Here is a 27367-nt window from a genome sequence, read left to right as displayed (position 1 = left end):
TGCTGTCAAAATCGCAACCGAGATAATGCCAATTCGTCACACCTCAAGAAGAGAGAAACTTTGATTCGGACTCATTTCACTTCTGCACAAGGGCCGATTTCCTTGCTGAATCTTTCATCATGGGGTCTCTGAAGGCACTACAGGAATGGTGTAGAATACAATGCGAAAACTACAATGATGTCGACATAAAGAACATGTCAACGTCTTTCAGGGATGGCTTAGCGTTTTGTGCCATCATTCACAGACACAGACCGGATTTGATGTAAGTAGCTCGTTTTTTCAAAGTTCTCTTGACAAGTTAATAACGTCCTCCTTTGCTCCCCAAGAAGCGTCTTGGGCCCCCTCTCACTGCAACTCAGAATAGTCTGGAAATATGAGCCTTACAGCTAATGTAATCGAGCATAGAACATTGAGTCTAGTTGAGTTAGTACCACTTTTCTTTACTAATAATTACTTTTATATCTATGGTAATCCTAAACTATCGAAGCTAAAGTTGAGTGAACGTTAAACCTAAATAGAACTGTTCACTATAAATAGGGGGTTTTTTTGCAACAGTATAAGCGACCAGTGATCTGGTTAGGTCAAGTTCTAAAATAAACTATTCCAAATATTTTGCTCTTTTAACAATTTATGCTAATTTAAACAGCGGTCGAAACATTGTTGGAGTATATATACTCAAAATGAATATGAATAAACAGTATTTTTATGTACACAGTTAATTGTAGTGTTAAGCAACTAGTCTTGATTGTAAACAAACACTACTGTCTCTTCAACTACCATCAGCAGTGATTTAGGCCACCAGTACACCCATAGGTGATGGCATCCCGCAGGCAAGTTTAAGTTTGGCTGAATCTCAGCTTAAAGCGAGAACAGACTCACAACATTTAATTAGGGTCACCAAGCTCTCGATACAGAGTTACTTAACTTGTCTGGTCCAAAGTCAGGGCTTCACACATATAGCCATTAATGTCATCAGTCCAACACAGGTGTCATAAAGCACACACACTGCCATAGTAACTGAATGATAGCTGGAACTGATATGTGTATGAAAACTTGATTATATGACAAATAAGTGTCTTACCTTAATATGTGCTTGCCATTTATTAAAATTGTTTGTGCTTGGTTTTCAGACGTATGTGTGACTACATTTAGAGTGGGTTTGTCTTGGTGCGTATGAACTGTTTGGTAGGCTTATAATCAGATGAGTTATGTTTTTTTAAAAAAATTTTTATGTAGTTTAAACATCTATGTTTATCCTAGGGTTTAGATCTGAATGAGCTGGCTTTGTGTGTTCTGAGTTTAAAGCTCTTTGTTGTCTTGTACCATTATAGTAAACAACTCCTCCACATTTTCCTAAACATAAGTGCCTTATAATCCCTACAAACTGGAGCGGTGCTCTTCATCAGTGCTGAGAGGCGGGGAAGTCAGTGTGCCTTTTCTGATGTGGGCTGACAGCCGGAGCCCTGACTGTAACAACACTCCCTCTATCCTCAGTACACAGTTCCCTGTCACAGGCTGCACTCACTAACCAGGGCATTGCAAGGCCACAGACTTGCTGCATCAACAATACTGCTGTGAGTGATGCCATGGAGTGGAATATTGAGAGAGAGAGGGAGAGAGAGAGAGAGAGAGAGAGAAAAGAAGAGAGCTTGAAGAAAAGAAGGAGCTTGTCATTTTGGTGTCTGTGTTCAGTCCAGAGTGCATCACCTCCTCTCGCAGCTGTTTTTTTTTTTTTTGGTATGTGTAGTTACGGTGTCAGTGAGTTACATCTGCATTACACTCCTTCTGAATCTTTTTAGAGAAAGCAGCAGCAGGAGGAGGCGTCAACGAGACGGAGAGAGTGTCCTCCAGAGCTAGCGCAGGCGTTTTTTTTTTGAATAGGAGCAAGAGAAAGACGGAGCGAAAGAGGTGGGGAAGGAAGAGTGTGTTGGGATGCAGGCCAATTAACTACAGCACTCTTTGTCTGAGCCAGAATGACTCTCTCGCACTCCTCCCTCAGCCCTGATCCAGAAAGACAGTTTGTCAGGATAATCTGCGACTGGGACCTCAGGCTGTCACTGTGGATTTAACTCTAATGCTGTTCTGGCCCTAACTGGCTCTCAGAATGTACAGCACCTTCCTGACCTGACGAGGCGGGTCAGCTATCTTAATTAGAACAACTGTATGCCCCTAACCCTGCTAACCGGGTCATGTTTGATCAGAACTTCATGACTGCTGAATAGAGGGTTTGGCAGAGGTTTACTGCACGCAGAGCTGCTGTAGACATCGTATCCATTCCTCATGTTAGTCAAAGTCTTCAGCACAACATACCTCCTGTATGTTATTTCACCTTCACTAAAAAAAAAAAAAAAAAAAAAAATCAAGACTGTGATTGTCTTGCCGTTCATTTTGTAAGTTTCAGTCTGTTTGTATCTGTCCTTTCCTCAGTCCGGTGAAGCAGAGCGTATTGATACAGCTTTAGTTTTCTCTGTGTGTGTCCTTTCTGTCTCTCCCTCTCTCACTTCTCTTTTCTTCCTCTCATAGTTTTTTTTTTCACAGTTTCGTATTGGTATCATGTATTTTCTCTCTTCTCTGTGTGGACCATTTTAGACCTCAGGAAATTGTTTTCACTTCTTCGGCCGTGATTTGCCTTGTGGACAGCGCATGTTCATCTTTACATCATAGATCGTATAGGTGCCGATCAGATAAGTTTTGATGGATAGAGTCGGCTCCTTTTTAATGATAAAGAAACACGTTATTTGTGTTGAAGGAGATTATGTTTGAGTAGCGTTTCACACCCTGTCCGCGTTTGCCCAGCGCCTCGCCCTGTGCCAGCCTGCCCTGGTGTGGTTTATAGACGAGGAGATGCTGCTTCCATTTAAGGGTGAACATGTTCCAGAACGACTATGCGTCATAGAAGGACTCACCAGCTTTAGATTCACTCCACCAGGAAAGGCCACAGTTTGGCCAGGAAACATGACATGTTTGTCAGGTTTAGCTCGGGGCAGTCATGGCCATGGGAGTAAGATTAACGGAACAGAGGTGGCTTTGTTTGGAACGGGGGTGGAAAAGCTGTCACGGTCCATGAAACTGCTCCCTTTTTCATTCTTCATGGGTAGTCTTCCATGTGCATTCATATTTTCACTGAAATATTTCACCTTTCTTACTCTTGTAAACAGTTACAGCATTTGGTCCTATGTTTTGTGTTGATGTGTCTATGTATCAGGTTCTCACTGGTGCCGGTCATACACAATAACAGGAAGTGTAGTAAAGAAAATTTTGTAATACAAAGAAGTAAGTCTTTTATTTGTTTGAATGGAAAAACAGCAGTTGTTCATTTAGAGACTAGTCATATATGGGATGACTTGACCACGCTGATAGTTTTCTCCTTTTTCTGTCGACTGGCGCATTCAAATGCAAGCGGGCTCTGTTAGTCAGTACATTACCACAAATATTCAAACCACAATGTGGTTGGAAGCCTATGTGATTTTCCATATAAGACCCGAATATTGGAATTGTTTTCTGGCAAAACGCTGACTTTGGGGTCTCTTCTTTGTGAAATATTTTGTGATATGTGATGTGTTTTTTTTTTTCTTTGCTTCCTTTTAGAGACTTTGACTCCCTCTCTAAAGAAAATGTCTACGAAAACAACCGCCTGGTGAGTGTCTTACTTTCATCTGGAACTACTAAACAGCTACTAATCTCTTCAGAGTCAGTGGCTTCAAATTAGTTGGTAGACTGTTTTGTGATTACATCATAAAGCTGTACCCTAGATGTGGTCATAATAATACTCATGTTATTACCTCACAGGAGTGACACATTCAAAGACAAACTGTCATAAATAAACACAGTTCTTGTCTCTGTGAAACTGGTCACATGTTTGGACTAGTCAGAGTGTGAGAGGTGTGATGACTGGATAAGAATCACAGGGTGTGTATGATGAACTGCACCTGAAAGGAATGTAATTCAGAACAATGGAGAGAAAGAAGACATTATGAAGTCACGACCCACATTTTCTACCCTAACATTTAGCATATTCTAATTTTTATAAATACGCTTTTGCTTGGTACTTTCAGAACATTGAGTGCGTCGAAGTAGAACGATAGTATCCCAGGAAAACATTTAATGACAACACGATACGGTTCAGGTCTTAAACGCACATCACAAATGGCATCGTTCTCATGACGTATGATTATATAAATTATGTCCTTTGTGAAGCTGTGAACCATCTTCATAAACAGCTTGAAACACTTGGAAGACCTCATAATGCTAATACAAGCCTAGCAGATGTGTTATGTAGGTTAACACCCTCCAGGGTGGTTTTTCCTAACCCTGGCTAACATGGAACGAATGCTTAAACTGCAGTTTACTCTAAATAACATCTACCCTCTGTAAAGAACCCTGTTATTATCAGTTCCTCTGCAATGGAAATAGCTTAATTATCACAGCAGTTATCAGCTGTTCTCGGGGCTTTTTGCGAGTAGGCAAAAATGCCAACCATTTGTAGAAGTTTGAACTCTGGACACAGATGTTCACAGTTCACATTTGGTGTCGAGCTTTAGAATATTCAGCTTGTTGAATAAATTATTGAAAAGGCAAGGCATTGCAAAAGCAAATGCAAGCACATATAACGAGAGTTTTCATATGTATTTTAGGAGTAGTTCTTCCCACCCTGTCTTCCGTTTTTTTTCTCAGTGAGTTTTTAAAAATAGGAAGAACAGCAGTAAGACAGGGTCACATGAATTTTGTGAGTCATATCATGCAGAAATATTAATCTTCCAAAGCAAGCGAGTCAAATTTTAGGCACCGGAGAGCTGAAGCATCTGTGGTTATTAGCGTAAACCTTCACACACACCAGCTGTTTTCACTAATTGACACATTTTAAGAACAAAAAGGAGTGTAATCACTTTCTAATGTTTGATGGTTGGATCAAAGACAGTGTAGACATCTTGGCCCTCTACGACTGGAGTTTGACATCTGTGTTTCCAAACATGACGACATGAAAGCGCTGTATTCTTCTCACTTCACGTTAACAAGCACGTTTTGTTTTCTTAAAGTATCCATTAAATTAAAAGCTCTCTTGTTTTTTTGGGTTTTTTTGTGAACAAAAAGAGCTCTTGGAGAATCTGGTTGCCATAACAACTGAAGACCTTTGGGTGACCACTTCTGTAGCAGAGCAAATCCTGATTGACCTTTGTAATGTTCCTCTCTCTCTCTCTCTCTCGCTCTCCGTGTGTCCAGGCATTCGAGGTGGCTGAGACCGAGTTGGGCATTCCTGCCTTGCTGGACCCAGAGGATATGGTGTCCATGAAAGTGCCTGACCGGTTAAGCATCATCACATATGTGTCCCAATACTACAACTTTTTCACCAATAAGTCTAACGGTATGTTTTAAAGCAATGCGTAAATCTCTGGTTCTCACAGGATCATCTCCAAAGAAGAAGTGAGAGGACGCAAAGAACACACGGAACCTCATACACGTCACACTTAAAGTTTACACATATGGTATAGAAATATACAACCTCTCAAGTTATTTGACCAACAGACAGCTGTCGGCACTCCAGAAATAAATAAATAAATATATAAATAAAACTAGTGTGTTTTTCCCCCTTCATAAAAACCGGTTGTCATTGGTATGTTGAAAATGAACTCATGGAGGCTTGTATAGATCCTTTGAAACATCACCTTTAATGACCAGTTTCTCAACTGTCTCTGTTGTTGCAGCCAACCCGCCCTCGATGAAGAGGCCAGGGGGCACAGGTCACAGTGAACCAGCGGTGAAAAGACCTGTTGCCTCCGTTGAGAACAAGGGGGCAGCGCCTGAGGTACGCGGACATCACACATGTCACTGCAGTTTTCTGTTTTCAGTAAAACAATCTACATTAACTACACTGGCTAGATCTGTCTAACAACTCTCGAGAATGCATGCTAACAAGGGCTTGAGTTTCAGTACCGGACTTAATTAAAAAGAATGACTTTTGTTTTTTGTTTTTTTTGTAAATACTGGTCAGGGATGCCTTTGAGTTGTCCAGTTAAGATTGTACGACCATTTTCGACTAGCCTGAGGCTTTAACACAGTGGTATTTTTTTTATGATGTGTAGTTAAGTGGGAATAGCCAGAGGCAATGTAAAGTGTTTGACCTGCGTTGTCCTTGAGGGTTGAAAGAAATGGGAGTAGGCGAAGCTTTGCATGTGTTTGAAGGTGAGGCTCTGTGGTTCGGTATAGTCTGTAAAGAGAGCTTGTGTGTCCTCTTTCTTCCCCCTTTTTTTTTTTTTTTTTTTTTGCACATCCTACACTGTTGCCTCTCCCATCTTTAGATGGAAGTCTACTCCCCTCCCTCTCCTTCCAATTCCTTGTCTTTGCTCACCCCGCCCCTCTCTGATCCTGTGCATAGACACTAGAATGGGTGGGGCTATGGGGGAGGGGGGGGGGGTCAAATCAGCTAGGTCAGTCACTCATACTTTAACTTCTGAACCCCCTAACTCTCACCCCACTTGATTTTTTTTTTTCTTTTTAACTTATTTTTCTATTTAACTCCGATGTTGAATTCTTCTCTGTAATTTTACATTTGCCAAAGCTCTTCGTCTACATGATGATAATACTATTACTATTAATATAATACTATTACTAAAACTATTATGAAGCTGTATCTGGTGCTAATAATCTAGTTTTACACTGGTACATATCATTTGGAGCAAACCAATTAAATTTGATAGACAAAATAAGCAGATAAATAGACTTCATCACTAATGTAACAAAGTGAGACAAAATCAGTCCGTTCTCGATCCTGACTCTCCGTTTGATTTCCCTTCCTTGACTTTGCCCCACCCAATGCTCCGCCTCCTGCCCCGCCCTGGCTCCTGGCCCTGCCCACATAGATGGGCACTGAGGTTACATCCAAACGCAGCACTCTGAGCAGCACCTGTGCGGCGTGCGGGAAGCATGTTCACCTAGTGCAGAGATACCTCATTGATGGAAAGCTCTACCACCGAAACTGCTTCAGGTAACTCAACAGGGACTGTCTTCATCTTTTTCTAGTTCTTCCCTAGCCATTTCTCAGGGCGATGACTCAAAATGTAATTTTAGGATGAAATTTGAAGACCGAACTTTGTGGTCAAAAGAGTGTTGCATTGGTTGGGCCCCAATTAAATGCCGTTGCCACGACGACGAGTGGTGTGCCAGATCTGGGATTTATGGCTGTGCCACATTTACACGACGTGGCGGTGGATTGGCTGTGAACCTTTGCATGAGACTGTCACATGAATATCCTCACAGGAATAACGCTCCCTGCCAAACCAATTATGACGCTTGATGACATTAGCAGATCGGTGTGTGAAAGGATGCTGGCCACACTAGTTTCTGGAGAGTCTTCTCCAACTCACCTTGATTAAGCTGACTGAATTGAAGTTAAAGAGGCTTACAGGAAGTTATTGCTGATTTTGTCATGAATAGAGTGAAAAAATGATGTATTTCCTCTGGTTTATGATGGAAATCACTGTTGTATGGTGTTGTCAGACCACTTAAATGTTCCCTGATGTGCTTTCAGATGTAGAGAATGTAGCAGCACGTTATTGCCAGGCTCTTATAAACTCACCGGAGAAGGGGGGTCTCTCGTCTGCACGCACCACTTTGCAAAGTCCTCCGCGGTCAATCAGAATGGTCGTCCGGATCTCAGTAAACAAGCTGAATCAGCAGTAGTTGAAATGGGGATGGCCACATCGCCTGAAACCCCTCCGAATAGGATGGAACAAGAAACAACAGCCCCTAGTGTAGCTGAGAACAATGGACAAGCCACTCCGTCAGTATTGCAAGTCAGTATTTCAGACTCTTTAGAAAGCGAGAGAAAGACAGAGGTAACGGAGAAAGGAGGGGACCTGGACGTCAGTGTGACAGAGGGGACTAAGCCAAGTCCCTCCACCCCTCCAAATCCATTCGACGAAACTGATGAAGAGGGAGCGGAGGATGAAGAACAGGAAAAGGAAGAGGGTGCCCAAAAGCCCGCTGCAGATGTGGCCAATGGTAGCCTGCCTCCCGCGCCAGTAAGTCACGAGAATAAACCAGTGCCTGCACCTCGACGCGTTTCTGAGCCATCCCCTCAACCACGCCCAGTCCCCAGACCCCGCCCACCAAGGAGGACACAGAGTCCAACCGTGAACGGTGAGTTTGGTTTATAGTTGTACGGAATCAAATCGGTTGTCATGCTTTTCAGATAAGCGGAATTAGATAAGCGGTTTCAGATAAGCGGTAAATGTATAGTGTCAGTATCTATGTCCATTATTTAGACATTGTTTTGTACGCCCTGTTATCTTCGTGTTTCTGTTTTTTTTTGTTGTTTTTTGTTAAATACTGGTTATGCATCTTACTCTATCCCAGGAGATTCTCCTGAACGGAGACGCTCTGTCCCCGTGCCTCGTGAAAGATCTCACTCCCCTGGAAGGTGAGAAGTCTTGTCATGAAAACGTGTAAACTGTGTGTTGTTGGGCCTCACATTACTCATTTGTCTAGCCATGCATTTTTGTGAAAGTTTGTGTTTCTTTGTTTTCATGTGTTTATTGTCATCCCCTCCCTTTTGCCATCGCTCTTTCTGTCTCCTCCTTAGTTCTAGCCAATCCGGTGACACTCCCAAACCAAAAGACCCTCCCTGGCTAGCGCTTGTTCAGTCAGAGCCTAAGAAGAGGCCAGCCCCACGTCCTCCCAAAAGTCTAGCCTCGCCTCCAAGCGCTGGATCTGTTCCCTCAGTGAAAGTGGAGGAGTCCCGGCCAGCCACACCCCCACAATCCACCAATCCCTTTGAGGACGAGGATGATGAGGAGGAGGAGACAGAACCTGTTGAGAGTTCAGCTCCACCCTCTGTGGTTATAAGCCACCCCTGGTATGGGATAACGCAGACAGCTGATGCAACCAATCCCAACACTCCCTCCAGCAGAGTTAGCCCCGCCCCCTCTGCTAGTCCAGGAAGTGGCAGGAAGAAACGGCCAGCACCCAGAGCTCCACAGACGACCCCTTCAGGTCAGTGGCAAACTCGGGTAACGCGGGCTGACCATGGAACCAGTTGTAAATTCTGGTCATGGCTACAATTACCTCTTCGCCACAGACATTGCATACAGGCTGATCATATTACTTTTGCGGATGCTGTCTGTCGAGACAGCTCTCATTTTTACAGTCCTGGTGGGGCGGTTCGGGAACAAAACAATAAACTTAGTTTTGTCAGGGTTTTGTCATGCTTTGTTTGTATGGTCAGTGTCGTGTTAATCCCCTACATTAATTCTGTTTGTGTCTTCATCCCCATTTCTCTTTTTTCCATTTCTGGTTCCGTTTCGATTTTTTTTTTTCTCCTGGCCTGTTTTCCGTCTGCTCTCACTCTAGCCCTTCCTCAGTCTCAGTCTTCCTCTGCCTGTCCCTCTCCAGCTCTCAGCACAGAGAGCCTCTCCTCCTCTTCCTCAGAGCTAGGCAGGGCTCAGGTCCCCACGTCCGCCGAGCAAGAACACCGTTTCACCAAGAGCGTGTCTGAGCCATCCATCAGCGAACCCTCTTCGGGCGCCGCTCCTTCTTCTGAGCCGAAACCTCACCCCTCGCCGAGCCCCGCTCCGCCACAAGCACCCACCAACACCAGCTCCGCCCCCTCCACTCCGCAGACCAATCGGAGCGCTGGGACGAGAGCGCCACGGCCGCCGCCCCCTCGTCCACCGACGGCCCCCAGCCCTCTAGCACAGTTGGGTACACCTACCGCTCCGCCATCCGCTTCCCAAAACAAGGTGAGAATACCCCTGCTCCCCTTGGTCAGCCACAGACATTTGACTTTGCAGTGTGGTGGATACTAAATTGGTAGTGTGCTTGACTTGTTGTTGCTTTGCTGCCGTTTTGATTGCCGGGTTACTCTGAAGGCTCTGGAAAGATTTTCCTTTCCACCCTCCAATGATAAATTATCTCTGTCGCCTTAATGACCACATTTACGTAACTGTACCCAAATAACATTTTTTTTTGGATGGGGGCAAAACTCTTCTTCTCATGGAGATCGAGTTTCATAGACCTTTGGAGTATTTTACAGAGTGTCTAAAGAGTTCCATTGGCAGCTTTTAAGATTTTTAACTAATTTAACAATTTTTTTTTTTTGCTCTCTTTATCCTCAACACCACACATTGCTTATCTCTTCCAACCTGTTTTCTCTTCCCTCCTTCTCATATATATATCTATATATATATATATATATATATATATATAGCGTACCTGCAAGGAGAATCCGTTTAACCGTAAGGCATCCCCCTCCCACACGCCAGCGTCGTCCAGGCCCCCGAAAGGTCCTCGCCCGGCCCGGCCCCCCGCCCCTGGTCACGGCTTCCCCCTCATCAAACGGAGGGTGAGAGCGGCATGAGGACGCTGTGCTTCACTTTCCATTAGCTTGTGAAGTATTTGTATTGTACTGTGTTGTATTGTAAGGTATTGTGAGGATGTAGTATTAGTAGCAGGCAATGAATACTTACATAAGGCAGTTGATGTCGTTTTCTAGTGTAACTATTGTTCTTGCTCCCTCTTTTATCAAATCATTACTCTTGTGGTAGTTTTTTTAAAAGCAATAATTGGCTTCGTGGTTTGCTCGAGGAACACCACAGTAAATCTTACTGTGCTTGTGGGACACGTGACGTTTAGGTTCAGTCAGACCAGTACATCCCTGTGGAGGACATCCATGTGGAGATGGGAGAGCTGGAGAGGCAGTTGGATGAACTGGAGCAGAGAGGAGTGGAGCTGGAGAAGAAACTCAGAGATAGTCCCAACGGTAAGACTGAGTGAGTGAATGGAAGACTCAGTGACCTTAACTGGGTCTGTAGCATTGGAATAATACATATATATATATTGTATTATATTGTATTGAATGATATATTATTTTTGGTGAGAGAAGGATTTCTAGGATTAGATTTTTAAAGGAAAGAAAGTGTCTGGAAGCCTAATTTAATATGATGACATCAGAAACTTTATATTTCATGAATTTCACTGAATGTCAGTAGTCACTTTAAAAAAAAAAAAAAAAAAAAAAAAAAGGCTTGGGGAAAATGTACATTTTTTCCTTTGTGGATCTACATGTTTTGTTTTGTTTTTTAATTTTTCTTTATCAAATTGAAAACACTGGTGGCTGTCACTTTGCCTTGCAGGTGTCAGACGAAAAGGTAAAATCAGTTTGAACCGGTCGAAGCTGTTTAACTGTTAGCGATAGAATTGCTTTGCGGCTCTGATGGGTTTTTTTTGCACGCGTGGATATGAGCTGAATGACAGTCTTATGCTGCATGGTTTGACCTCTCATATGCCAAAGATGAGTGAGCCCAGGACTGAAGTGCTTATCTGGTTACGATATGTAGTGTCGTAGGGACGTACGTAGTGTGGGGTTTTTTTTGTGGACTGTCAAGGACCGGCATGTGTCAATACGCACTATGTGAAGAGGAGCCGATGAGGGCACAGTTGAGTGATTGAGACGGTTTGTTCTTTCAGATGAGGAAGAGGAGCGTCTGTTAGTGGACTGGTTCACTCTCATTCATGAGAAACATCTACTGGTGCGAAGAGAGGCTGAGCTGGTCTATACGTAAGTATTCCCCGCTGTGTTGCTCAGCCGGTGGAAAACAGCTTTGCCAAAACATGGTAATGTTTTGGCATGTCGTGAAGTAGACGGTATAGTAAGTAGTAAGCATTGGTAGTTGTATAGTAAGCACTGGTAAGCATCGTGCTTCGGTTGCAGAACTTGACAATCTGCCCTCTGCAGGATATGCAGTCTATTGCTTCCACCCCTAACAAACACACTGATTCAGCTAATTAAGGTCCTGAAGAACCTCTGAAAAATTCAGGAATCACATACGTTAAATCAGAGCTAGAAGTGAGGGAGGAGCACTGCCCTCCATAGACACTCGGAGGAGCTTTGCCCTCCACTGCTCTCAACCTTATCTGCAGTGGAGGTATTTTAGATAAGAAAAAGGGTTGGTCAAACAGTGTGACTCATGTAAAGGATACCACATGAATATTTGGATTATTGTTTTGAGTTGTGTGTTTATGTGACTCCCAGAGCCAAGCAGCAGAATCTGGAGGAGAGGCAAGCAGACGTGGAATACGAACTGAGGTGCCTCCTTAATAAGCCAGGTAAACATATGTACTCACACAGTACCTCACGCTGTGCTCCATTCAGAATTCTGGAATTCAGTACACGGGTGTGAATGTGAACTGGCTACACTCTGTGGGATGTTGAATTTTACAGGCACTACATTTTGATCAGTCTACAATACCCGGATGCCAGATTGGAAATCGATTTCAAACTTCTGAGTAATGCGCAATCTTGCAAATGGTCTCTGGAGTTTGATCACCTTTCACCCGTGAGAAAAACACTCCCTTCCTCTTCGTGTGACCCCCTTCTCTTTTTACTGCTATAGAGAGAGAGTGGACTGAGGAGGACAGAGCCAGGGAGAAGGAGCTGATGGCGGAGTTGGTCACCATCATTGAGCAGAGGAACCAGATCATCAACAGTATGGACCAGGACAGGCAAAGGTAATCAATCCCAGAACACCCACGTTTTTGTTTTTTTTTTTCACCCTGTTCTGGTATTTCAAAGCTGAAAGACACAGATTTTTGGAGGCTGAATTATTGGTCATTTTAACTGAAGTGTATATTTTATGTGAAAGTCCAAAAAATGTTGAAACATATATTGATGATTATTTTGTTGGGTTTTATTTTTTCCTTAAAGAGAAGAGGAAGAAGACAAGCTCTTGGCTGCTATGTTAAAGAAAAAAGGCAAGTCTCTTCCCCTCTGTAATATCTCCAATAACTCTCTCCCCTCACTCACTCCTCAGTATCTCCTGTCATACTCCCCAACAGCCCTGTCTCCTCACTCATCTCAGTTTTTTTCCCCCTGTCATACTCTGTAACGTCTCTCCCCTCACTCACTCCTCAGTATCTCCTGTCATACTCCCCAGCAACCCTGTCTCCTCACTCATCTCAGTGTGTCTCCCTCTGTCATACTCTGTAACGTCTCTCCCCTCACTCACTCCTCAGTATCTCCTGTCATACTCCCCAACAACCCTGTCTCCTCACTCATCTCACTGCATCTCCCCCTGTCATACTCCGTAATGTCTCTCCCCTCACTCACTCCTCAGTATCTCCTGTCATACTCCCCAACAACCCTGTCTCCTCACTCATCTCAGTTTTTCTCCCTCTGTCATACTCCGTAACGTCTCTCCCCTCACTCACTCCTCAGTATCTCCTGTCATACTCCCCAACAACCCTGTCTCCTCACTCATCTCACTGCATCTCCCTCTGTCATACTCCGTAACGTCTCTCCCCTCACTCACTCCTCAGTATCTCCTGTCATACTCCCCAACAACCCTGTCTCCTCACTCATCTCACTGCATCTCCCTCTGTCATACTCACAGTTGCCTCTCTTGCAGAGTTTCATGGGGACAGCGAGAAGAAGAAGCCAGGCAAGTTCAAACCCATTAAGGTGCTGAAGAAGTTGAAGGGAGAGGGAGCTAAGGGTGGCAGCCCTCGTAAGGACAAGAGCTGAAGGAGGAAAGAGAAGGGAAATGGACCTGGCTTTCAACATCTTCTGCTCCCTGAACGTCAATGGGGCAGTTACAGAGAGAGAGAGAGTCAACCAACTTCAACTGTTTTTCCCTCATCAGTGTCTATCCAAAAAAAACAGTCAGCTGGGTACGTAATTTATACTTTGAGTTGCCTTTTACGTAGATAAATGAAAAAAAGAATGAGACTCGGTTATCGATACCTAATAGCGTCTTGTCTGAGAGAATTTAGGATGTTGGCTGTAAAGTATATTTTAACTCGTGTAAATTACTATACTATCGTGTAATGATTGTATTTTGCAAATATTAAAATCTAACAAACATTGAGGATTTACCATTGATAAAGGCATCAAGCTCCAAAGACGTCTCCATCTTGCTTGCCTGTTCAAATGCAGTTTGAGTACCATTTAATCCAACTGCCCTACTGGCCATCGCTTATGCAATTCAGATGTTTGTGTGTTATGAAATTTTAATAGTTGCAGTCAAAGCCATGATATGAAATCATGTTCATACCATGGATATGAAGTCAAAAGTCATTTCTAGATATAAAAGTGAAAATAATTTCTTACTAACTGACATCAGATTACACAACCGCTTTAAAAGCAATGTCTCTGTGGGGGGCAGATATTATTAATCTGTTAATCTGTCTATTATTTATCTGTCAATCTAACATCCCGGTTTAGTCTTGGTTGTTTGTGCAGCCCCTCAAAACTACTGCACTTAATATTCTCTGTGGTTTTGATCTGTGGTGCACTTGGTTTTAGAGATGGGCGTATTCACTCGTTATGATACTATGATGGAAACAGGTTGTATTTTGTTGCGTAATGTTGTATGAGAAATACAATGCTGATGAACAAACTACCAATGACAACGGGCTGAATATCACGTTGATGTAGAGTGTCTATGTGTTATGGAATTTGAAAGATTATAAAAGGAAAATAGAGAGAAAAAGCTATGGTACTGTGTTCCTAACAACAGGGACTGTATTTTTTTTCCCCCTTTGTTTTGTTTTGGGTTTTTTTTTTTTTGGGTTGAGAGAATTTGGTCGTCTCGGACTCTTTACGACCTGTCTTCAAACTTTTAAATAGACTAAATTCATCTCAGACTCTTTGGATTAAGCCGGCAAAATGTAATTGTCCAATAAGGTCATTTACTCTAAAATAGAAACAGGTTTAGAGTGATGTTGTGTACCTCTGTTCTCTGAAACCAGCATTACCAGTGATTAACCCAGCCTTTGAAATCCCTATCCACCATGTGGTTGTTTAGATAGAATTAGGAGTCCTTTTGTAAATGTATGTCTGTTTTATTAACAAGTTTTGATTGAGGTTGTGGACTGTCTGGAAATGCCCAGGAATAGCGGTTATGCAACGTTGCTCCTAATTTATTCTGTCGATGCCTTTCTTTGTTTTTACTGTGTGTCATACGTTGGTCTTATTTTATCTGTAGCGCTGACTGTAAGGTGTGAGACTGATGTGTTTGTGAAGGAGTGCCATTATTTTATTGTATTTATGGAGGTGTCTTCCAATGTGTTTCTAAGTCTGACTGTGTTTTGCTGAGGTCAACATTTACTGTCAACATTGTGCCCTTGGTGTCTCTCTCTCTCTTTTTTTTTTTTTGTCTTGTCTAAATTTAACACAAACTCCTGTAAAGTATCATTTATCTGTGTTCTCTACTGTTTTATGTTTACAGCTGCTCATGTCATTGTGCCTCTTAAACACAAACCAAGGGCTTTTGCTGCATCTCAAAAATAGTCCTTCAAAAGAATGCAAATGCTTAGAGTTTCAGAGCATAGAGAAATAAAACAAATTAAAACCATGTGATACTGTGTGTTTCTTTATTTTTATATATATATATATATATATATATATATATATAATGTTTTGCCTATAAATGAAAACAAACCTTTTATTTTCACTCCTTAAAAATAGTGTTAGGTGTATTTTAGAGTTCAGTATAGCACAACTGCTTGAAAGCCAAATCACATTAGTGCAGTCCGTAACGCCATGGTCTTACAGGCAGTGTTACATCAGTCTTACCACTGTTTTTGACAGCAGTGATCAAACGGAGAGACAGGCGTCAAAATCTGTGCCAAGTAGGAAAAACATTCAGCGCTTTTCCTGGCCCATTCCCCGACACATACAACAAAGAGAAAAGTAATCGACATGACAGATTACAAAACAGATGTTTGAACAATCAAAGCTGAAGTTACAGTTTAAAACTCGAAAATATTGATCAGGATTTTAAAGCCTGTGACGTGCACGCTCGTTCAGAACGATTATAATATTCACAACACACACTAAAGGCAGTGCCATATCCACAAGATGACATATCCAAAATATGTCCAATTTTCTGTATTTTCTTGAGGTTTAGTTAATCTGCAGCCATGGAAATGGTCATTCATCCTCTGCTTCCCACTGCTTCCCCTTCTCTTTCATCCATAGGCAGTTCATCTCTGCATTGCGGGGCTTGTCAATCATCTCTAATTCCCGGATTTTCTAAATGACAGAAACAGCGAATAGTGGATGGGCCGTCAGCGTTGTGGAACCTTATATTCCTTGTAGTGCTTCAGGTGTCTGTAGTATTTCTGTATAAAAGAATGGACTTCGCAGTATTCCTGTGTCACTGTGTGTTTGTACGTGAGAGAGTGTGTCGGAGAACCTTAGGCAATTTACCTGGGAGATCTCTGTGTTGATGAGGTTGTGGTATTTGTGGCCTTGTCCAAGTGCAAACATTTCCTCTAAAAACTCTTTCCTCTCCTCAATTTCATCCAGAACTACGAGAAACACAAAACACTTGACTCATCATCAGTTTAAAGGGGATCTTACACGGTATTGGCATTCATTATCATTCACCTGTAAAGCATCTGTTGTGGAATGACAATGATTTACATATATATATATGTTTTGACTAACAGTAGTGAAATACAGGTGCAAATCAGTATACAGGTTGTGTTGCCTTAAGAAAACAGGATGTACTACTTATATATAATGCTGAGTCAACAGGAAATGAACGATAAAAGCAAAGGAAACAGAGATGAAAAGCTTTTATTCCGTAAACATTCTCGTAAACTTACCCTCTTGGAATCTGTCTCTCTCTTCCACATTGACAGCCATCTTTTTGGGCACCATCTCTGACTGAGGGGGGTTTGGATTCTCCTGGCCTGTGGCAAGCAGGTTCTGCAATCTCATTTTCTCTTTCTCAAGATCCCCTAACGAATGGAAAGAAGTAAAGCAAAGAGGAAAGCCTTCAGAGAGACACATGCAGATATCTGTCCTATGAAATGCGTGATCCCGGTAAATATTTTGAAACAGGACATTAGATAAGGTAAACAATCGTCCTACTATAGGAACTGCACTGGTACGTGCACTATTACATGCGCTGTAACGGTGTCACCTACGTGTGGCGCTGGGTCGAAACTTCTCTCGTGTGTAATTATCCCCTGCTCTACATTTCTCAGCGCTTCTTCGTAGTGGTTTGCCAGGCAGGACAGATTTTTGAATTTTGGGTTTGGGCTGTGGAGGAGCTGAGGAGTTTGGGTTACAGTTCAATGGAAGAGCTCCCCCTTCTGTTGAAAAGGAAAACATCAAAATAGGTGGCTGGACTCTGTTCCCTCAGTAGGTTCACAGGACCCCTCCAGACAGGTTAAGGACAGTAGGGTGTATCGCATGAAAAACCTGAAACAGCTGGTAACACAAAGCAGCATTCAAAACTGAGAATTCAAGCAGAAGTGAGGAACAGCATTACTTACTTTCCAGTTGGTCGTTGATCTTTCTCTGTTGTAAGTTTGTGAGCCTTGACTCTCGCATCATCACTGTTTGTGGCATCAGAGTGTAAAAAGTAGCCATGTAAGATCTGACAGCTTCAAAAAAGCTAAACTTTCAAATACACGCACATACACAGGCACACACAGCCACACACACTCAGACACACACACACACACAGAGAGAGAGCACGTACATTTCAACATATCCTGTGTTTCTTTACTATACTTGGTCGCTCGGGGACAGTTCCAGATTCCTCTGCTGTTTATGTCATGTGCTGTCGCTGGTCCGCAGTTGATCCGCTCCATCTAATATCGTGCAGAAAATGAGGTAAGACACGGACGCATCAATACATTATTATATACTGTGAGTAATTCACATAGCTAATAGTCAGTTATTCTGCTGAGATTCACATCGAATATCTTTATCATAACATCTTAGTTTGTAACTGTAGCCTAGATATTTTTGTATTTTAAATCGTTGAAAGCTACTCTGCTAACCCTCCAACGTGCAGCTGCAGGGACACTTGGCGTTATTAGTTTTGAAGGTTTTTATTTAACAGTAAAGAATTATACAGTCTTGTAGTTTGTGAAACTAAATTAGGTGACACACAGACATTTTTAAACTGAGAAGGAAGAGAAAACAAAACGTACCATTCTAAAATCCTCAGCCTGGCACGGCGTGTGGGGAACATAAACGCAAATTGCTATAGCAACCAATGCGCAATCAAGAAGCGCCTAGGGTTTACGTTCACTTGTTAAATGAGAATAATGATGATGAGCAGAACCGCGAGGTCGTAAAAGAAACCGTAAATTTGAGACAAACATCTTTCTTTCTTAAATAAATAACGCATTAAATGTGCTCTGTTTTATGTTTAAATGTGTAAAACGTCTGAGATTTCACAATAACAATGTTCCACCCGCTTGTTTCAACATGCTCTCTCACACAGGTCTGGATTCAAACCAGCTGAGATTAAAGAGAAACACACATAGTAGTAGAGCTGCTACAAATGATTATATTGTAACCGATTCATCAATCGAGTATTTTTTTTTTAATCAGTTAATAAATTATTCTAAATGATTAATTTCATCCAGCTAATACAATTAGACATATGAAAGTTTTAGTTAAAACGTATTTATTTGATTTATTTTTTATTTATTTGGTTTTATTTATTTACTCCCATGAAAATACAACTCCACTCCACAAGCGAGAACTAGAAAGAGTGCAGAATGTGCAGGAAATTATACTAATTAAACAAGCAAAAAGGTGATGGTCTGCAAGGAGGCGAAAATATAAGCAATATTCAAAGTGCAAATTCAGAGCTCCTCCATTACTTAGTGCCAGTGGCCCAACTCAAAAGAGGAAAGACAAATGGCGTTTTTGCAAGAGCTCAGTATTGCAATGGAGGAATTTCACCATGTCAACATGTAAATGAATCTAAGTCAGAAAAATGGTAACGTGCTGATTTTACTTCTATGAGAAATCGTTCAGTATGTTAAAGACGTATTATGGGCACTCGACCGAATTTCTGAAGTTGTGTGAGATCCTGCTTACTCTGCCAGAACAATATTATTTGTTTGTTTGTTTGTTCGGTCAGTGTTGGTATTTTCCTTTTTTCGCAGGTAAACAAATCAAACTCCATCATTCACCTTTATCAGAGCCTGTGTAATGGAATTCTGTAAGTGGACTGACTGAGATATTTAAAGAGGTTAAATTCCTATTCTGAGCTGGCTGTCATCACTACTCCGATCCCAAAAATGAGACGACTTGCTTTTAAGCCCACCACCCACCCCCCCCTCTTTGGAGGGCATCTTTATTAACTTTTAATATAAATAAAACAAATAATCTCAAAACTAAACAAACAAACACATAAATATGTACACTATATACAAAAATAGCACGAAAATGAAGTTCAGATTAAATCCTCCAAAAAGGGTGGAGAAGATTTTGACTGAAATTCATCTCAAACATGGAATATTTACATTATATTTACATTATTATACAGCGTTGAGCCTTAAGGCATATACATTTTCTCCTCTTCATGTACAGACTTCCATGTCTTCATCCTCTTTCAGATCCAGTCTGCGGAAGGACTGTAGAACATCAGTGAAGTCATCTCTGATTTCCTGTTGAAAACACACCGTTATACCCTTTTTCGCTGGACAAAAATCTGATAAATTGAGAAGCTGCTGAATGGAATAGCTGGTAGCTTTAGTATTACTGTGTACAGTACTGCAGTGCTAATTTTATTGCTGTAAGCGCAATGTACCCAGTCCATCCCTTCCATATGTTCATCCAGATTCAGGCACTGGAATAATTGGACAATGTCCACTTCCTGTGTCTGGAGAGAGAGAGAGAGAGAGAGAAAGAGAGAGAGAGAAAGAGAGAGAGAGAAAGAGAGAGAGAAAGTATTAATGAAACAGGTCTGAGATAGATAGCATCTGCCATGCTGATCAGAGACTTCAATGTGCATGGTCCTACAAACTTACACAGTCCATCTCCTCTTCTGTTTCATGCATCTGTGGGAACTATAGAAGTAAAAGAGCAGGTGTTAATAAAGCATAAAGTGGAGTGAGTTGGAAAGCCTGGCTTGATCATTTCCTCTTATCGTCAGTTCAGGAGTCAAACCAGGAGTCAAAGTATAGTTGTAAGATGAACATGATCCTAAAACAATCCTGCCTACCCTGTCCATCTCCTCCTGTTCATCTCCATCCAGGGTAAGACTTTGGAGGAGTTGTATGACCTCATCGTGATTCTTCCCAAAGGTCTGTGTTCATGAAAAGCATTCAGAGGCCCAGAAAAGACAGATATCAGTGCAATATTCTCTGTACTCAGATCTTAAGATTATTACCAAACGATTCTGTGAGACAGCTCGTCTGTTTTAATACTAATAAAATCCCATCTACTGCAGTATGCTATGCTAATTGAAACACTGTGTTATCAGAGAAATGTATGTTTGCATAATGCATTCTAAAATACTGGAAATATACTTTACCTATTCATAATAAAATTCTTTTTTTTTTGTTGTATAGTGAAATTAGCATTGTATCAGAAACATACATAAATACTAAATAAAAATGATAATAATAAAAAAAAAAAAAAAAAACAGAGAGGAGAAAGGACTTAGCGGTAGTTGTGATGGCTTTTTTTCAGGGTGGGCCATCGCCACGTCATGATCGCTTTTTCAGCAGTGGAGTTTTGACTTGCGTCACTGACACTGTTCAGAAGCATTTGTTCTGTTCAGCCTTTGGTGTCTGGACAAGAGGGTCCAGGGAAGAGGAAAGAGAGAGAGAGAGAGAGAGAGGGACAGACTCAAAGAGAAACTGCAGAGTTAATACAAAAATCCTCAACAACAGAAAATGTGCATTAATAATCCATTCTCAACTTTAGCTATGTCATACACACACACACACACACACACACACACACACACACACACACACACACACACACTGTTATCACTGTTGTGACGAAGGCAGATTACCACAATGGCACGGTATCTGCCAAAGCGTTCTGGTCCTCCAACAAACTCTTGATCACACAGTCCTAGAAGGGAAAAAACATGAAGAAAAAATTAAAATATGAGTTTTTAATGGGTTGCGAGTGGCTTTTGGGTTTGACATCACACACTGAGTATACTTTTGCACTCCATATCATCTTTACCTCTAACTGAACAGACTATTTGTCTCTAGAATCTAAAAATAATGACGAAATACAAGACCATAACTTTTTATTTTAACTCATTAATGCTGAGCGTACCACAATTGCTAAGTGCTGTGCTGTGCGGCCTTTCGACAGTCACAGAGTTGTTTTGGTATCTAGCAAACTCGACAACTCAGAATTACAAAAAACGGTTGATCATAATTTCAACTTAATAGGGCCAGAATTGTGACGTAGTATCACGTAGTTCCAAGTTACTCATTCTTAAAGTTACTGATATCACACTATTTGAACTTTATTGTCTGCCTCACATTAAACTTGCATTTTATTTTTTTTGGAGAAGTTAAATAGGCTGTACATTTGTCACCAGTGTTAACATGCAATGTTACTGAAAAAGACCAAGATGTTTCATCCACAAGATCCTCAACAAAACACCTGTCCAAACATAATCAAATATCACACAAGGACCCATGAGCCAATGGTCCGAATGAATGCCAAATGGAGTGGATTAATATGGGAATATTGGATTAATATGGGAGCATTGTTTCTGTCTATTCTTAAGTTAGTCTCAGCCAATGGATTTTTTTTTTTCACAACCTATATATGTTTTTTTCTGTCTCTTTAGTCTGATTGCGAACACCTGGACTACCTTACAGTGTTTAACTGTAACATATTTATATTGGTTGTATGTAAATATTATTCATCAAACTCAAACCATCTTTTCATGAACGAGCAAAAATACAATAAGTTTAGATTCTGCCTCAGTCTCGCCTAATTAAAAAAAAAAATTGCAAATCCTAAGAAGTATCTCAACTTACCAGAGTTGTGTTCTGACATTGTCTTAGCTGCAGCTGTGTTCATTATTATTATTATTATTATTCAACTAGTAGGTGAAATAATAAAAGCACTCCAGCACTTCCAGCCCACTTATACCTTTCACAGCTCTGTCGTCACACTGGGGAAAACGGTACTGATCGAGAAACAGAAAGTGAAACCATGACTTCTAGCAAGTCTGGTAAAGCATGTCTGGTTACTTGACAGTCAGTAGTTTTATGCAGTTACCACCATACGCGTCCTAACACGGCAGTGATTACGTCTGCATTGATCAGATGGGACTTTTTGGGTTGTATGTGAGAATACAATATTTTGCAAGACAACTAAACTGAATGGACAGTCAGACAGGTCAAAGTCATTTCTTTTGTGGCCCTGAGTGACATGAGGTTAGGAGACACTGAGGGTTCTGTCTGCTATCTATTTATCTGTTTCCTCCATGTTGTTTTCTTCAGAACTGTGAAAAGCATACTTAAGATTTGTCAGTGACCTCCTCATGAATGCATTACTTTGCTGGGGTATGTTGCTGATCTCTATCCAATTTTTTTTTTCTTGTAATAAAAATATGAACTTGGTAACAACCAAAATCTATTTTTCTGTTATAACAACAGCTGACATCAGCAATGCTATAAAATGATCTTGAACTATATCAAGATGGAACTTCTCGTTTTAAACCACTTGATCCAATGATATAATTTCTTTATATTTCACGAAGTACTTCTACAGCAACAAAAGTAACACTTTGCTTATGACTAAGACAGATACGATACCTTAAAAAAAGAGTTTCGCATAATTTAGAGTGGTCAAGGACAGAGAGAACTCTTTGTTCTTATCCTTAAAGGTTCAGGGTTAGGTTAGTTCTTGTATTGAGGATAATTTACTATCATGCCCCTGGTCTTTTTTTCTTAGGTTCTTATTGGTGAGCCATTACTTGGGTTTTTATTTTAGATACCTGTGGTCATGTCAGATTGGGGCAAACAGCTATTGACTGTGTGGCGTGCAGTGTGGGCTCCATCAGCACGTGAATCCACACGTTAACTTGCTTAATGTTTTGTTTTCCAATTCTTTTTGTTCTTCAATAAAAAATAAATGTAGATTCACTTTGCCTGGCATATCAATCCTTAACTTTAAACTCAAGGTTCAAGTTAATTAAGGGATGTCCTTAATGGCATTTGTTTTATTTGTGTCAAGTTTTCTCTCAACATCTCTTGTTTCCGTCTCATATTGACTAAGAACTTTTTCACAACTGCAGTTTCCTGGGTGTTTTCTGGTCTTGCGAGGATAATGCATCATCTGTGGGTATTTGGCTGCCAACACCTCACATGTTGGTTTCGTTTCTCAACAAGGAAGAGGCTCATGTTACGGAACAGCTGGCAATCATTTTTATTTGCAGTATGAGCATATTCAGATACCAAATGAAAATAACTGTCAAAGAAAAAAAAAAAACGACAAAGTTCCTGTTAAACGGCTACCAAATCAGTTAGCTAGGCAGTTTTTTTTTTTCAAAGCAAAATAGAGATATTAAAATAGATGTATAGAAAGGCACATTTTGTCGAAATACAATTTTGGCATGCATTTAGCTAAAAAAAAAGAAAAAAAAGAAAAAAAAGAGACAAAAACAATGAACAGTTAATTAAAAACAAAAACAAAATAAGATGGTAAACGTTCGATAGCCTTGACCTTTTGGATGTGTTCAGGAATGAGCAACACTCAGTTACAGTATGAATACTCGTCCTCCGCCCGACCTGAACCGGTAGGAGACCAAATCACCCCTGCCTGAAGACAAGGCCTCTGGAGATAATCTTTATAAACACATATATATATATATATATACTCATAAATACTCGTTCACAGAGAAAGAAGAACCATGCAAATGCCTGTTTGGTCCACCTTTACAGTAGTCAGCTCAAGTACAGTGTTGACCTAGACTTGTCCTGAGAAATAGACAACCCCAATCCTCTTCACCCGCCCTTAAATTCAGAAACGAAACAGAAAACAAACATGCTAAAGCAGACAGGAATGGGTTCAAGGGTTTGGCACATATGTCTCTCTTTTTCTTCTTCTTTTTCTGTCTTTCTCCCCCCCCCCCCCCCCCCCCCCCCCAGAACTAACACCACTACATCTTTTTCGTTTCCAAGTAAAGTTACTTGGCAATCAACTCTTACCTGTAGAGACCTCTAGTGGTGAGGAGGAATCAGTGCATAAGCTATAGTGGTTAATGTGAACGGCTACGGCGAGCGGAGAACTTGAAGTGAATAAAGGCTGTTACCTATTACTTATCAGGGTCTATTCATGTCAAGCGGCGAGGAAATTAAAAGCAGAGTGCGTGAGAGAAAATGTAAGACCGTTAAACGTGGAACAAGAGCGCCCTGTGAGTCCAGTCTATTCCGATGCGCGTCCCTGCGGAAGCAGCTCTGCATTGAGAACAGCAGTTTTTTTTTTTTGTTGTTGTTGTTTTTTTTTTAAATCAGGCTCGGGGAGGTTATAGGACAGAGACCCAGAGGAAACCAGGCATTGAGTGACTGCCCATGGTGAGATGCAGTGTTAATGCCCTGATTAGCGTCCTGGGCAGAGAGGGGTTAGTGGTGTCCGTTTTTGTGCCCTTGAAGTCGAGAGAAAAAGTGACTCTTGTAAATTGTGCGGAGGACTGGGCGCCTCATTTGGAAAGCTTGCTGATGACGCGAATGAGAGCGGCGTTCTCATCTTTCAGTCTCTGGTTATCGGCACGGAGGTCCACAAGAACCTGGACAGGGAAAGAGGGAGATTAAGAGAACGAGAGAGAGAGAGACAGACAGAGACAGAGAGAGAGAGAGAAAATTAGGCACAATGGCACTTTAAAGATCGCAAACTATTTTGAGGGCTACGTTTTAGAGGTTTCTTTGCGGTTTAAGGTGGGAAAAGTATGGCTATTCTGTTTTTTGTTTTTTTGAGAAGATGCAAAAAGCTGAGCTACCTTGAGTTCATCTTCCAGTTCTGTTGCTCTTCTCTGTAGAGCTTTCTTCTCCTGAAAGAGTCGCAAACATTCAGACGTCTCTTTAATTCCCTCACATGACTGCTATTCACTTCACACAACACCGACCTGTTAGATTGGCTCCCTCTCTCACAGGTTTTTTATTTAGCGCCATCTCTTCACATTAAGCAGAGACACCATTTTATGCTAAGCTGGAAACAGTTACACGTTCTGTCCGTAATGACGACGACTGACACACTTCTTTTTAGAAGAAAAATACGTCAGGACTTACAAATCTCTCCAGTTCCAGCAGAGCAGGCCTCTCTGAGCTGTTCTCCTGACTCTGTGATTCACAGACAGACAGACAGACAGACAGACTCCGTGAGTAATGCATTTCTGAACTCAGGCCTCTTAAGTGAACCGATAAGCTAAAACGGAAAAACCAGCGAGCTCACCGTGCGGTCACTCTGTCCGTTCTCTCAAAAAAGAGGAATCAGATCAATGTCTGGTTCACTTTTGGTTCACAAAGTACTATCTTTTGTTAGAACTCTTGCTGCATTGCACCTACTGGTGCCTAAAGGATTATGTGAGAAGCTGTTTTAAAAAACACGCAAGCCGAGAAAGCTTTGTGCATACTGTGAGTACATTAAGAAGCACACTGTAAACCCACAAAACAAACAAACAAACAAACAAAAAAACTAAAACCACCTCCTGAGATGGCCTGGTTTCAATGTTCTTTTAGCATGGTTCAAGTTTGTTTGGACCGCTCACATATCCGTGGAAATTCCTCTCTGAATTCGCAAAAGTTCTCGAAAGGAGAGGAACTTGCCAGGGTAACTTGACCTGTTTACCTCGCTGTCTCAGGTCACACCAGAACTTCTTCCCATCTCACTTACCTGCCTCAGTCTTTCTAACTCCACTTTGCTCTCGTTGAGAAGAAGCTGAGTTTCCTGTAGCTTATCTTTGAGTCGACTGTTCTCCCGTAAAATCTCTTCGTACAGCTGATGGAGGACAACAGACAAAAAAAAGAGAAAACAATAAGACAGACAGACAACTGAACTCAAATATCGAGAAGAAACAAATAAGGATAGATCAAAGAGGACCGGACTGAACTGCCATGTCCACACCAAATGACCTTGTTTGAGTTTTGGTTTACCGTCCTGTTTTCAAAGTCCTGCTATCGAAAGATGTATTGAGATGTTAAGTTTCCTTAATACACGTTGATTATTTTAAAATTCCTAACTCAAACATACCAGTTTGTAGTCTAGTGAAGACGACTGCTTGGAATCCCGTAACTGATGAAGCCTTTAGAGTAACAATAAAAAAAAAAGATAATGAAGATGCAATAGTAAAACACACAGTCGAGAAAATTTGCCTGTAAATATATATGTATATATTTATATATGTATGTATGTATGTATATATGTATATAAAAGGCAGACATGAGGTACATACCCCTGTGTGCCCTCTGAATCTTCGCCTGAGTCGAGTTCCTTGGGGACAGAAAAATACTGACACTTAGATATATTTATAAAGGAATGTTTTAAGATTTTGTTTATAACTATATTTTTATAACTACATATTAATTTGTCGATTTTAAGATTGTAAGACAAGAAGCTCTTGCTGAACTCTTCAGTTAAATAAAGAAAGTTGTTTCTGAAATCCTTAAACAGCACCAGCAAGGCAGTTGAACAGGACGAGTTGTGTGTGTGTGTGTGTGAAGGTAGCAGATGATGCGTCTTGTTAGTTACCTCTCCAGTCAGCTGGACCAATCCAGTGGAGCGTCTCTCTCTCCTGGCCCTCCTGCGGTCCCTCACTCCCAGTCTGGTATCTGCCTCTGTCCCTGCTTGTTTCACTGGCTCAGTGTCTGTAGCGGAATAAACCATCCATCAGCCATTGAAACACAACTCACAAACTTGAGTAACAAGCACAAAACACATAAAATTACAGGAGCATCTACCGTACGCATATGCACGATTTTGCATCAAACTAGAGGACACAAAAAACGGTTGTTACCGTCACCCCTCAGTCAAAAGCATGCTTATGGGGAATGACTGCAGTTAGACGCTAGCCCGAAAAAAACACGAACCTCTCTCTGCGGGTGTGACTGTGACAATGGGGCTGACAGATTGGACGCTGCGTGAAGAATCGGCACTTTTGCTGACATTCCGCTCTGCCTCTTTCAGGTCGGTCAGCGTCACTCCCTGTCAATCAAAATGAGCACATATTCACCTTTTCATAAAATACGCCAATATTAGTGTCATTATTGTCCTTACGTGTATCCTGCATTGAGACAGTGAGGTAGATATTACGTGCGAAATACCAAAGGACTGGCGTCAAAATGCTTTTCTAGATCATGAGACAGCTTATCAACTACTTTGCCACCATCTTTAAATCCTGCTAATCAGGAACATAAGTTTTTGCCTACAGGGCCCTTTGAAAGGTCAGAAGAGATGCAGCGAAAGAGTAACTAGGGACTAGAACACATCAAACCATATGAGAGAACCCACTAAAGACTCCTAAACACACACACACACACACACACCTGTGTGGATCGGCGAGACTGCCGCATGAGTCTAGACCTGGCCTTTCTCTGAGACTCTGACTCCTCATCTCTCACCGGGGCCTGGAACCTG

At 41.5% G+C, this 27367-nt stretch overlaps 3 protein-coding genes and 1 long non-coding RNA gene across 4 annotated transcripts in view; 1 reads left to right on the top strand and 3 right to left on the bottom strand.

Moving 5' to 3' along the window:
- Positions 1-119: 119 nt before the first annotated feature.
- micall1a (MICAL-like 1a) lies at positions 120-13513 on the top strand. Its single transcript, XM_030782724.1, has 16 exons — positions 120-262; positions 3589-3637; positions 5221-5362; positions 5703-5803; positions 6858-6982; positions 7526-8136; positions 8353-8416; positions 8579-8988; positions 9346-9734; positions 10202-10336; positions 10627-10753; positions 11461-11551; positions 12026-12099; positions 12387-12501; positions 12698-12744; positions 13398-13513. Exons 1-16 carry the CDS (start codon positions 120-122, stop codon positions 13511-13513), a joined length of 2739 nt encoding a protein of 912 aa, XP_030638584.1.
- Positions 13514-15922: 2409 nt separating this feature from the next.
- Positions 15923-19568, bottom strand: c8h22orf23 (chromosome 8 C22orf23 homolog). Its single transcript, XM_030782817.1, has 8 exons — positions 19560-19568; positions 19342-19416; positions 17487-17598; positions 17278-17340; positions 16927-17094; positions 16603-16737; positions 16202-16302; positions 15923-16024 (listed from the first exon to the last, which is right to left on the bottom strand). Exons 1-8 carry the CDS (start codon positions 19566-19568, stop codon positions 15923-15925), a joined length of 765 nt encoding a protein of 254 aa, XP_030638677.1.
- LOC115819807 (uncharacterized) lies at positions 19566-20229 on the bottom strand. The gene is made up of 3 exons (XR_004025548.1): positions 19974-20229; positions 19780-19818; positions 19566-19631 (listed from the first exon to the last, which is right to left on the bottom strand). It is a non-coding gene; the product is annotated as an uncharacterized LOC115819807 (long non-coding RNA).
- Positions 20230-24238: 4009 nt separating this feature from the next.
- Positions 24239-27367, bottom strand: part of ppp1r12c (protein phosphatase 1, regulatory subunit 12C) — a 10774-nt gene continuing 7645 nt past the window's right edge. The window contains exons 12-20 of the mRNA XM_030782072.1: positions 27277-27364; positions 26821-26935; positions 26483-26598; positions 26187-26224; positions 25985-26036; positions 25628-25732; positions 25024-25074; positions 24735-24785; positions 24239-24524 (exon numbers count right to left, since the gene is read on the bottom strand). Of these exons, the coding sequence (XP_030637932.1) occupies positions 24438-24524; positions 24735-24785; positions 25024-25074; positions 25628-25732; positions 25985-26036; positions 26187-26224; positions 26483-26598; positions 26821-26935; positions 27277-27364 (703 nt within the window). The 3' untranslated portion in view covers positions 24239-24437. The remainder of the gene's footprint in view (positions 24525-24734; positions 24786-25023; positions 25075-25627; positions 25733-25984; positions 26037-26186; positions 26225-26482; positions 26599-26820; positions 26936-27276; positions 27365-27367) is intronic.

Source organism: Chanos chanos, chromosome 8 (genome assembly GCF_902362185.1).
Source record: "Chanos chanos chromosome 8, fChaCha1.1, whole genome shotgun sequence".
Lineage (NCBI taxonomy): Eukaryota > Metazoa > Chordata > Actinopteri > Gonorynchiformes > Chanidae > Chanos > Chanos chanos.
Note: the sequence above shows the minus strand (reverse complement) of the source record. Positions and strands in the feature narration are given on the sequence as shown.

What these genes read in the sequence shown, in the direction of transcription:
- micall1a (XM_030782724.1), top strand. Translation starts at nt 120, where the DNA reads ATGGGGTCTCTGAAGGCACTACAGGAATGGTGTAGAATACAATGCGAA. An exon ending in TCTACGAAAACAACCGCCTG is followed by an intron (nt 3,638 to 5,220) that starts GTGAGTGTCTTA and finishes CCGTGTGTCCAG; the next exon opens with GCATTCGAGGTGGCTGAGAC. An exon ending in ACAGAGTCCAACCGTGAACG is followed by an intron (nt 8,137 to 8,352) that starts GTGAGTTTGGTT and finishes ACTCTATCCCAG; the next exon opens with GAGATTCTCCTGAACGGAGA.
- c8h22orf23 (XM_030782817.1), bottom strand. An exon ending in AACACAGGATATGTTGAAAT is followed by an intron (nt 17,341 to 17,486) that starts GTACGTGCTCTC and finishes TGCCACAAACAG; the next exon opens with TGATGATGCGAGAGTCAAGG. An exon ending in GTTTCGACCCAGCGCCACAC is followed by an intron (nt 16,738 to 16,926) that starts GTAGGTGACACC and finishes TCCATTCGTTAG; the next exon opens with GGGATCTTGAGAAAGAGAAA.